Here is a 12,876-nt window from a genome sequence, read left to right on the forward strand (position 1 = left end):
CAGGACAGGAAAAAGATACAATGCCAAGGATAATACCAACACGTCACAGAAGTTTCACATTGCTGTAAAGTTACAGGCAACGTCTTGTTCTTACATGGATTATTTGAAAACGCTAACATATAATATAATGTAATGCTATAATGCTTAAAGTGATTGATTAAACCATTTCTTTTTCTTCTTTTTTTTTACTTTTTACTGAAGAACATGCAGGTTGTGCATCTTTTGTTGTGTGTTTTATCAATTTTAGGTCCACAGCTTAGATCAATAGCAGACCTACTTCTATTGTGCTTTTATATTACAGCTGTTTTCACGGTAAAAAGAGATTGAACTTAAACATGTCTTTCTCAGGAATTTCCAGGAAAGGCTGATTTTAGATAAAAATATTGCTTATCTAATCTCCTCATGCATATGAAAGGTTGCCAGGTGTAGCTTTAATACTGTGTTTTGTACTGACTTGAAAAATGTGCGATGCTATCAGGAGATGCTGTACGGATGGTAAACATTGCAAAAAAAGTACTTATGATTGTCATCATTGTGATTAAAACCGACAAAGTCCCACACAGCAGAAGGGAATTCTTATTTTTCTACAGGCAAGTTTTTGTCTAAAGTGGACTAAATAAATATGTATTGTCTTTGTCAAAATGACTGCCCTGATTTCTTTAATTTAGATCCCTTTAATACTCTATCTACTCTAATCTAAAACATTTTCACTCTACTACAGCTTCTCTCCCATATGCACAGTTTAATTTTATTCCTAAATATGTCTAATAATTCTTTTAAACAAAAGCAGAGACTGTATAATACATATTCTTTTAATCAAAGTACAGTAAAAAATAAAGTAACTTTACAGTGAAATATTGTTAACGGATGACTGTTCATAAAAATACAGATTTTTTTTGTTCAGTTTTGTCATGGTTAACATGTAAATGTTTACTTTTTGGAGACTTTACCAGCTATTCTCTGTAATTTAACAAAACAGAGAAAATATGTAAAGTAGTAGTAAACTGATCAATAATGTTAGTTATAAACCGTTGAAAATGCTATTTTTTTTACAGTGTGGGATAGGCTTCAGGCCCCTCCAGACCCTCTACAGGGTGAAATGTGTATAGCTAACGGATGGATGGGTTATCTCTGTGCTCATTCAGACACTGCACAGTCAGAATTTTCATAAAAAGAATGGCAATTGTGATTTTAAAGTTATTAATCCTTGTATTCTAACTAACATTTAGTTCAGGGAGGCTATTTTTCCCAGAAAGCAAGTTTGTGACAGTAAATATAAATGTGAAAAATATCTGCTTGCTCAACACAGTGACCTTGCAGGTACTTTCTTGTATTTTAATTTAGTACTGCAAATATTGTGCTTAGGATATCAACCAATGCAGCAATTGCACATCACTGTATTAGACTGATACACTGACTATGCTGCATTGCCTTGGAAGGTGGGGGAGGCTACAGAGCAAGAAATGAAGTGTTTGTTCTTTGACTGGGGGACACCTCTAAAGAGAGAGCTCCCTCTTTCTATCCGCATTCCTCACATTGCTACATTCCTCTAACCACTTCAGCATCACACACACACAAACACACACATACAGGAAGAGAGACAGAGAGAGGTGTGGCAAGAGTGAGATGCTTCACAAAAAATGAATATCCTACTGATTGATGTAATCATATTGTGAAACCAATATTGCAAAAGTCTGCACAAGTTGTACTCTCATGCTGCTATTCACACGACACAGAGGAATTCAACCATCATCTGCAGTATTTACTTATCTCACCTTATCTATCCTTGTCAACACATAACATAAGGGTAGGGACCTTCTTTGAAAAAGGCAAGTTTCTGTAGCAACACCAAGCGAAACTCATTTATTACATAATGCCAGACATTGTTCATCAGCTTTAGTTAATGATAATGAAGCTAATGACACCCAAGCCAAAGCAAAGGGCCAAAAGACACGACAGTAAAAAGTCAGTATTTGAAGCCTGAGAATAAACTCTAAAAGAACTTAGAACTGGAGCAACAAATCACAGCTGACCAAACACCTCTACAAACAATAAAAAGAAAATTAAGCCTCATAAGCCTATAAAGGTTATTGTTAATATCTTAATTCTTCTGCGGTACCTTATTGCACCATAAACTTTAATTGTGGCGCTAAATTTCCGGCTGCTATTTCCATAGAAGACCAAAACAGGCACGATGTTTTCTTGTGCTGCACAGACCAAATATAGTTATAAAGTGTACACTGTCTGGTATAAACGGGAATCACATGATGTTGTTGACAATATCAGCAAAATAACATGCAATGCAATGGAAGTAAAATACCAGCATGAGCAGTTACCTGAATCAACATTTCTCAAATTCAGCCTCATCATGAAGCTGACAGAAAACTGAGAGCTTCACAAAGGTAGACTCACCTGAAGCTGTCCCTCGCCAGGCTGCCATAGCTGTCTGGTCTCTCCTGTCTTCGTCTGTACAAGTCAGAGTTTGACAACTCTTTCAGCTTTAAAGAGTTCATCTCCCCCTTTGCCTCTCTCTCCCTTTCTCTCTCTCTCCCTTCCTTCCTTCCTTCCCACCTATTGTCTGCTAAACACTTTGTCCACAATAACTGGAATACTCCAAAGAAAGTGTGTGTGTTGATGTCTGCTCCAAATAAAAACGTTAAGTCTTGTGTCGCTCTCGTTCTCCCTCTTAAACACACCTCTGGGGCTCACACCCTTGAGGAAGGACATGTACAGAGGTGTGGTCTCACAGCCTGCACACCTATCAACTGTTTCTTGCTCCTCCTCCCCCTCCGGCAGCAGGTAGAGGGGCAATGAATCAGAAGAAAGACGACAGAAGAGGAGAGAGTCATTGCCCTTTCTGGCCTTTGTCCCTGCCGTCTCTATTTGCCTCCTACTGCTCTGTGGCTCAATCCTCTGTGTAAAGACAAAAACACGAGATAGCCAGGGCAGAAAACAAACAACTGAAGAGAAGAAGAAGGGCTACTGTCCTTTTTCATGCTCATATAATATGCAAATATACAACAGCAGGCTGTTAGTTCTGTCCTGTAGTAGAATTCCAAGGAGGTCATTTGAGATCAGAGCCTAATTATCACTGGGTTTAAAAACACACAGGCAATAACATTTTGTTCAAATGTTTGGATTAAAACGATTATGATCAGCTAGAAGCCTGTAGGCCAGGTGAGGACCAACAGTGGTATCTGCATAGGAAGAAAGAGCCTTCCTGAGCATTTTCAAGTTTCAATCATACGCAATTTGACTTCAGCTCCTTTACTGAAAATATTTCCCAGCAGAAACAACACACTATTGAGAAGGAGTAAAATGTCAGTTTATGAATAATTCATCACAACAGGAACGTGGGAACAAGCGCTCCTCTCCGACAGACACAAAACATGACTGATGCACAATATGGGATGTAGGTGAAAGCTGCTTCTCTGACATGTTTAATGAAAGACACAGAGCTGTGACATCATCACAGCAGGGATGAGATTGGTCAGATGATGCAAAACCCATCAAGTAAAATCAGCAAGCAGCCAAAAACAGATGTAACCAGAGGTTGGGTTTTAGTGTAAAACAGAACTGTAAACTGTAACCTAAGCTGTGTGCAAAGCTTTTCTCAGAGTACAGCCCTCTGGTAACGTGATCTTTCTTGCTTTTAGAAAATTTACAAAGAATAGTTTTAAATTATCACTGCTGCTTAAAGCGAAGACAATATCATCACTACTTTCACAAGTGCTGTTTGCTTTCTTTACAGTCTATATCTTTCGGTTAGTGCCTAAACCCACCATTACTGATATTGCAGTGTTGCTAAGATTTGATGAAGTTAAACTGTGTACCTCCTTAATTTGTACAGATATGCCCAATGAACAGTTTGCACCACACAGATTCACCCTCAGCAGCTTGCCTTGACCTGTTCAGCATTCCACATGGCTTTGACACTCACTGCCTCACACACACACACACACACACACACACACACACACACACACACACACACACACACACACACACACACACACACACACACACACACACACACACACACACACACACAAACAAAAGTGCAGAATGTGACTGTTGAACTTCAGCTTCACATCATGCAACAGCTGCAGAAGGACGGCATGTCTCTGTGTTGTATAATATGCTCAATAAATCACAGCATTTCAGTCTTTTCTTTCTGCTCCCCCCTCCCTTCCACTTTGTACTATTCCGTCAATTTGTAAAATTTTCCTTTAAAACTTAAATACATAAAAAGTACGACATTGAAAAGGTAATAAAAGTAGCTGCCGCCTTTTAAAGTTAAGCAAAGTCATACTGGACGACAACTGTAGAATTTAAAAGCGTGTTTCGGGTTGAAGCTGCTCAGTCTTAAGCTGGTAGAAGTATGTTGAGAAAGCTGACTTGTTAGAAATACACACACTGACTCATCATCACACACTCACTCTGGCCCAGCTGAGAAAATGAGAGGACATTTTCCACAAGGACCTCCACGCTCTCTACCATGACTGCACTGCCACTGTGTGGACAACTCTGGTGTTACAGCTGTTCTATCAATGGTAACGTCTAATCTCCAGACTGAAAACCAAACATGAAGCAAACCCACAACATGGTAAAGATCAAAATGTCCTACAATATTATGGTGACTGTGGAAATACTACTTGTTGAGCACATAAACCATTAATGTATTTAGCACTTTTAAAACTGACAGAAGACAACTAAACATTAATTTATCAGTTCCAAGTTAAGTTTCATTAACCATCTATGGTTTTCATTTACTTACCTTGCTGCTGTTTAATTAATCCTATTTACAAAGAAATTTGTTTATTACTAAATTCAACTCTAATCTTGCCACCACCCACATGAATAAGAGGAAGTAGGCACAAACGTTACATGCTGATGCAAGACACCAAAAGCGTGCACAGTTCTAAAAACCACACAACAATGTGATTTGTGCATCCTACATAAAGCAAGTAATGAGGCCCAGCTGCTAATGCTCCGATAATCATAATGAAAATTGGGACAGCAATAAAATAAACTCATCTTACCAATGTTGTATCAAAGTGTAGTGAGGAGATTTTAGTTGTTGCTAAAGTTCCCTTTGCTGTCCGTGCAAACGCTCCTACTGCTTTTATCACGGTCTGCATGGCCACATCACTTCCTGTTTGCTGTGGTGTGTGTGTGTGAATGTCTGTGTCCACAGATGTGCCAGTACTGTATCTGCTTGTAACAGATGGTGGAGACGTAAAAACCAGCAAACACACTTCGACTCGTGTGTGTGGTTTAGGCTGTCGGTTATCAGACTGTTCATCAGGATGGAAGCAGGGGATGTGGAGGTAGAGGGGTTACTTCAGGGAGTTGAAGGGGGTGTGGAAAAGGGGAAGAAGGATGTGTGAGGAGCTGTCAATGACCAGACTGAAGGGATAATAAAGTAATTCTCACAGACCTGTCATAGTAAAGAAGCTATATGTCAGTATTTTAGTTTAAAGTTCCTCTGCAGTCACTGAATAAACCCTAAAAACTTTTTCATGTGGATCGAAGCTGCAAATTTAGTGTTTTTGCCCCATAAGTATAATCCCTTTCTGCCTTTAAATGGCTTAGATGTCACTCTGGATCACTGCTTGCTTAAGAATGTGTGGACCAGTGAAGTCTCCACCTCTATCCTCTTGCCCGTGTGTTCTGTAATTGTCATTGGCACACTGTAGTTTAAAGGTAGAAATATTCAGCCGTGGCGTTGACTGCCTATTTCGCTCATGATGTTTTCCAGCATACATATAAATATGGACATGTTGCCAGTGGGAACAAAAGGATTTTCACCATCAGAGGCCTGGAAAACATTCAAAAATGAAATAAATTATCAACGGAATGTAAAAAAATAACCATACTGACATGATTTTAATGACACCTGTGTGTTGTGTTGCAGAGATGGATACTGAAGCTAGCATGTGAATCTGTCTTATCTTGTCTCATAATACCTCTTTTACCTCAAGACGCTACAGTGAGTCATAATTAAAGACGAATAACAATTGCTGCAAGCAAACAAACCAGGCGTGCTGACCTTGTTGGGACAAGTAAAGATGGATCTTTAGTGCAGCTAATAACAACACAGATCATGTCAAATATATTACATTACAAATGGCATTAGTACATGGTTTTCACTGTGACTGCGTTCCTGCAGATGAAATGCAGTCTGTTGCACTTTGCTTGTTTATTGATCAAACAGTGTTCAGGTTTCATGAAATTTGTATGTTGTTTTTTTTTTTTCTGGACAATAATGGTGGTCTGATGACCAGTTGGTGCTGCAGTGACTCACAATTACTTCTAGAGGTGCAAAGTGGTATTACATTTTGAAGGATAATACATAAGGAGCTCCTACAAGTGTTTCTCTCCAGCTTCCATCAAAAAGGTCATCAGCAACACTGACTGCCACTGAGTACATGTTAAATTGTGTGTCATGGGTGTGCCTTCATATACAAAACACAATTTTGTCACAAGAAAGACAGCAAAACATCTGCATTATAGAAAGAGCCAATAACAATTTTTACATTAATGAACCAACATAACAACCCGAAAACAAACTGAAGCTGCTGCTGACCAGGATTACGTACCAAGGACTTCTTGAAAGCTTAAAAATTGCACATTTTCTTCGTTGTTTCCACACTGCAGGGATACTAACAATATGTATGTATAGCTCTCCTCTCCACTGTTAACTTGAAGGGTAAGGCCAGTTTGGTGGACACATATTTCTGGTCATATATCTGGGAGAAAAATAATAGAGATGTCCAAAAATATAACTGCATGACAAAACCACTTCAAGGCCTCTGTACACGCACATATAAAAACATACTCTACCACTAAGGAAACTTCTGTAAGTATTGTGAGCTTTGCACATCCTATTGTCACATACTTCCTTCTGCATTGCTCAGCCAATTATCTATCAGCTTGTTTTTTCTTTTGTTTCTAGAAGTACACACAACATGCTACAATACAGCTTCTATTTTTTGGATAGTTGTAAATTTCGTTGTGTACCAAGGTTCAGCTTTAATTTCAGTAGGATTTTGTAATTTTTCAAAAACAGCTCTGCAAGAGATACATGTATTTGAACAAACAGTTAACATGGATCTAAAGTTGGTACTGAATTTTTTTGAAGGCACTGCATCTTGTTTCAGCGTTAGTTTGGGCACAAAGGAGCTGACATGTGTCTCAGAGGTGGCTGGGAGTTGAAAGCCGCCATTTAGGTTGAGGTGGAGCCGTTTGTCAACACGAGGAGTCAAGAGGTGACTGTGCAAGTGAAGAAGGCGGCTCAAAAGAAGAAAAATCTACCGAACATATCAAAGATAGTTGGTTTGCCAAAATCAATAGTTGAGTACAGAGAAGCTGAAGTCTTGAGGATCAGTGGAGAAAGAAACACTCTATGACTGCAAAACAAGTCAAGAATGCTCTCTGGGATGTAGGTGGACATGTTTCACTGTCAGTGATCAGGAGAAAACTTAAAAACCTAAGGAGCATTCAGGCTAGGCTAAAGTTCCCACAACAAACAAAAATAAACCAGCAGAGTTGGAAAAAGTTTTACATACTGGTGTAAAAAAAAAAATCAGGCTTGGTCAAGGATCTCACCTGGTGCTCTGGTTTCCTCCCACAGTCCAAAGACATGCTTAGGTTGACTGTAATTTAGCCTACTTTTGTACCATTAGTGCAGTATCTATCCCAGCAAAGATTTTACATCAGGTGAAGGGACAGGTGCATGTCAGCGGAAAGTTAGTTTTGATGTCAAGTCATAACTTCTCACTTCTTCTGCCAAGACAAAAGTTGAGGACGAGTTATATTTTTCATGCCGTTTATCTGTGTGGTTGTCTGTTGATATGTCTGTCAGCAAGATTACACAAAACTATTGGCTCAAAGAAAGAACCCATTAAAAATTAGGATGAGAAAAAGGTTCTGGGCCTGACAGAGGGTCTCCGAGTGCCCGTCTAGTATAATTAGGCTTAATTTTCATTGAGAACTCTACAATACATGTGCAAAACGACAAAATATCAGGTGTTTACATTGAACTAACAAAATATGAACTTGAAGCATGCTAAAATAAATTGATGCAGTATCACTCAGCAGCTTAAGGCCCAAAGAACAGAAAATGTGTAACAGTCCATTGTTTCCAAACAAAGACAGTCTGGACAGTATTTACCATGAAGATAAAACTCAGTGCCAACAGAGGGTCAGTGTTTCTTGTAGACATTGCAGAGATAATCCTTCCAAACATCTGTTTTTAAGAAAAAAATCTAACTTACTTTGAATTTTAGAGCAGTGTGGGCCACTGCAAGCAAGAAAACACACATTGAGTGGATTATCAGTAATAATGCAAGTTTACTGCCATTGATGCTCGCTGCTGAGGACTTTAAAGCAGTAAAACAGTTACAATGCCATCTTTGGAAACAACATATTGCTAAAAAATACATATAAAAATGTATTTCTTGATTTTGCCATGGTAATAATGACATACAGTATAACTGATATAATCATTTGGTATTGAATATGATTGACGAGAGAGACAAATTTCTGCTTAGTTTTACCTTTGAAGTCGCACATTAGACATATGTCAGTGCTCCTTATCCATAATATGACCGTATTCATCCTTAACAAAAGCAGTAATATTCTACTGTACTGCTGTAAATATTTGTTTTAAAAGTCTGTGATGTAATGTAATGGTGGATGGGATTTTTTAGAATCACGACTATGAATCATTATTAAAATAGACATATTGAAGGAACTGTGCTTCCAATGCAATCATTGTATCCCTTTTGTCTAAAGGCAATCATGCAACACAGTATAAATATGCTGCACTACATGTGAGTTGCAATCACATTTCTTCACACCGCATGCATCCAGTTAGTACACCCACAGTTAAATCCTACATCACACAAGTTCTCTGCTTCCAAACAAGGACAAGTTCACACTGGAGACTGAGACATTCTTCTAAGCTCTGGTTGTATCAACACACTGTGGGATCAGATAAAAATGTAATGCACTGGGAATGCAACAGTCGTCAGCCTCTTAAAAGACTCGCCCTCTTACAGCTTTTAGTGTGTCCAGCGTGCTTTATAAAAGCCAGATTCATCCCAGGTCATAATTAAGTCTGCAGTGCACCCAGTAGCATTCACACTGGTGGAAAAAATGCAGCTCTGAACAGTTGTCCTCTGGGAGTAGATGGTCAGGAAGTGGTTTGGAAAGCAGTAACTACTGTCCAGTGACTTTATGTGGACATTCCTGGGCAGGGAGGAGGTTGAGCTGCAGAAAAGAGGAACATCCTTGCTCCTAAAAAAATGTCTTTCTCGCTGCTAAACTGTCAGTCTGGCATTACTGTCTAAGGTGTGACCGCAGGCTGACACAGTTACATCACCTCCGTCTCTGGAGATTTACAATCTTATCAATCCGAGCTTCTGTAAACAGCCTGATTCGTGCAGTGTCATGTAAACAAGACATCCTCCCTCCTCAGGTAATAAATGTAGTTTACACTCATTTCTGGAAGCGGACAGAGCATAAGAAGGTGTTCTACAAAAAAAAAGATTTAAGTATCACATAAATACCCATTCTTTTTGTTATCTGAAATGCTTAGTATTATTATCTGCCTAAATCTGCAATGCTTAAAGTATTGCAATTTTCTTTCACTACTTGACACATATTTGACTTTTATGCTACATCAGTACTCTAAATTAGGTTTGTTACAACAATATTGAGCAAGGTTACAATATTTCAAGACGTGCTGGTTATACTGCCAGTCATATGGGTTGTTTCAGAAGCCACAATAACAAGTGCAATATAAAAAATAACTAAACTCACCGTAAACAAGCTTTGTGTACCCAGTCTCCATCCTGAGTATCTGGCATTTTACATCAGAAGTGTTTTTACCTCAACATGCATCTTTTAAATAGCCCACACACTGCTAAAAGATGATTATTGTACATTAAAGTACTTTAGTTGCAGCTCATAGCGTCCCTCATTAAGTCGTGGGGGGAGCTATAGCTTAAAATGACCAAGTTGAGGTTGTAGCAGAACTGACAAATGAATTGTTAGTGCAGCTCATAAACTTATCTTACCGTGATTAAGAACATTTTTCGGATTTATCCGAGCTTTTGTGTATAAATAAAAAGTTAAAACAGAGTTTTAAATGTTTTTTTCCATTCTAGTTAACAGTTTTCCAGCCCAGACAGAACAGACCAGAGCGGGGCTGCGATTGTTTTTTTCTCCAGCGACTAACTGTCAACTTTCCAACTTTTCAGGCAAATGTTTTCGGGAAACACGTTAAAACTTATCACTTACCCGTTAGTCATTTCCGTGAGTCCGAGCATCTCTCCGCTGTCTGCTGGAGCAGGCGGCTGTTTTCTGACCTCTGCCGTAGACGTCCAGATGTTGAAGGGTCCTGAGGTTTCCACTCAGCGGAATGGCGCAGACGGCCTCGCCTCTGTTAACCCGCAGCACTGCACAGAGTGCGCCACTTCTCTGAGGGACTTTCAAAGGAAAACGATTTTACTCAATATTTATGGAAGAGATCATTCTTAAAATGGTTTGTTTATGAAGATTAATTCAAGACTCACAACGTGCCACTGGAAGAAATTTAAATAATTTCTATTTTAACTGCGCAAAATAAATAATTGCAGTAAAAAAAGGATCTGAATCACATAATGTGTTGTCTTTTACTTGCCAATTTATATTTTTAAAACTTAAACAAATTATTACTGGGTCAATATATAAATGAGGGATTTTTAAAGTTGATGGGATACATCTTGCATACATTTTATTAAGAGTAAAAAAAAGTTTTTATGTTCATTATGATAATGTCTTTACAAATTTCATAATTATCTATTATGGAAACAATCACTTACTAAAAAAGGACTGGATATCCCTAAAATATAAATTAAATAACCATCAGAATTTCATAACAATCACACTCTAATTAGCTAAACAATAATAAAATGAGCTTATTCAAAAAATTGTTTTGATTGTGCTTTTTTAATTATTACTAAGTTGAGATAATCATGACAAATAGTTCTTTTTGACAATGTATCAAATTTTATGTGGAAAATAACAAATTGCATCGGTTTTACTGACACAAATATGTTTAGTTCTGGCACTATTTGTTTTACTGTCATGTTTGATTGTCTGGTCAGGAGAAAGCGATTCTGTCAAGAGGCCTTTTCACAAAGAAATCTATGTCCCATGAGGCACCGAATTTCAGTCATTTTAGTTAAGAATTTGAATAGCTCAACTTAATATGTTCAACAAAAATTGGAATTTTAATCACATAATTAGAAATGATTGAAATTGAATTCCAATACACTTGATATTAAATATAATATTTTGATGATAATTCAGTGGCTCTGAAACTGTATTTGATCCTCACTGAAAGTAAATTTCTCTATATGTTGTTTTCACAATTCAAAGTCAGTTCTTGAGATTCAGATTGAGATTCTTTCACTCCGTAAATTCCATTTTTAAGCAAACAGCAGAAGCTGGAATAAAACAAAGCCGCTGGTAGTGTTGCAAAGCCTGTTTTTCTAGTTAAACGACTGCTATGAAAAGGACCTGTTGCTAAATCTGAGGGCTTTTATATGCTTTTCTAATGTCTGACAGGCCTCCAGCACCTAAAACAATTAGTTCTTTTCTAATAAGCAGCTGACAGTCCTCTTAAGATTTCATAAATGATTTATTTTCAATATGTCTTCAGTCCTTTATTAGTACACATATTTAAAGGACAATTTTAAAACTCTTAGCTGTAAAAAACAAAATAGAAAAGCAATTTAATGTTTAATATTTAATTTTAAAACGCCCTGTTTGTTTTTAAAGAGATGAATTGGTGAAATTATGCTTAAGGGTCCCAAAACTACACATTAAGACTCCATAGATAGCTACTGCAGACAAACTCAGATGCTGCAAATTCCAATCAAACCAATCTAAGCTTTTATTTTGAAATCCGGGCGATCCATGAAGTGGTTTTCTGAGTGTCAGTAGCAGCTTTTCTCTTGGTCTGCGAGCTTCCAGCGAATTATTATTTTTCAGGTTTTACTGGCAGGAAACAGCAAGACCCGCCCTGTGAAGTCTCTGCAAGATCTGCTTTTGAAATCAGCTCATTAGATCTTTGTGTTATTAGGCTGCTGCTGCTGCATGGCCCTCTGTAGACTCGATGCTATTTACAGATGAAGCATCAGCTCGGGATGTGTGGAAAATCTGACTTTACATTTCGTGGCCACTGGAAAACTGTACAGAAGTTCAACATGGCGGTGGGTGTTCACTTTTCATAGTGAGACTTTATTTCCAGTTGTTATAGACACACCTTATGGACAGAGTTTATATGCTACCATTTAGACTCTGCAAAAAGAAAGGATGAAAAAGATGATTGGGTTTTAGCAAAGAAAAGCAGAAAGGAGAATGCATCACTTAACAGAAGGGGTTAATGATAGTGCTGCTCCCCAGGGAGGTGAAAGGATAATAGCATGTTTACCTTTGCGTCCAGTGACAGATCCAGTAGCTGATATTTGTTGTTTCCTCCTCTGACTCTGCGTCACACTAGAACCACATTTATTTCCTTAAAAGGAAAGCCCCCAAACCCTCTCCCCTCCTTCAGGAGGGATGGGGTCTTTCATAACAACCAGACATCCATAGCAAGGACGATCAGTGATCCATCTGTTCAAATAAACAGCAATAAAATGAAAAATTAACTAAAAACAGGAGGGGGAGATGTTAACACAGCGGTGCATGAAGGTTTTGTCTTGCAGTTCTTCTTTATTGTTCTTGTGTGTTCACTCTGATTCACATTGCCATGATTGATGTGTGTGGAACCAATTGTTACAGTTGTAATTTTTGTTTAAAGTTGGAAATAAAACAATAAAA

The 12,876-nt window shown here is 38.1% G+C and overlaps 1 protein-coding gene across 2 annotated transcripts in view; it reads right to left on the minus strand.

Moving 5' to 3' along the window:
• Positions 1–12,614, minus strand: part of LOC110964386 (LIM and senescent cell antigen-like-containing domain protein 1) — a 32,370-nt gene extending 19,756 nt beyond the window's left edge. The window contains exons 1-2 of one of the 2 annotated variants that reach the window (XM_022213098.2): positions 12,488–12,614; positions 10,309–10,496 (exon numbers count right to left, since the gene is read on the minus strand). In XM_022213098.2, the coding sequence (XP_022068790.1) occupies positions 10,309–10,337 (29 nt within the window). In that variant the 5' untranslated portion in view covers positions 10,338–10,496; positions 12,488–12,614. Of the gene's footprint in view, positions 1–2,412; positions 2,659–10,308; positions 10,497–12,487 lie in introns of those variants that run through there. The other variant, XM_022213097.2, reaches the window with a different exon arrangement.
• Between the last annotated feature and the right edge of the window lie 262 nt (positions 12,615–12,876).

This window comes from Acanthochromis polyacanthus, chromosome 14 (assembly GCF_021347895.1).
Source record: "Acanthochromis polyacanthus isolate Apoly-LR-REF ecotype Palm Island chromosome 14, KAUST_Apoly_ChrSc, whole genome shotgun sequence".
Taxonomy (NCBI): domain Eukaryota; kingdom Metazoa; phylum Chordata; class Actinopteri; family Pomacentridae; genus Acanthochromis; species Acanthochromis polyacanthus.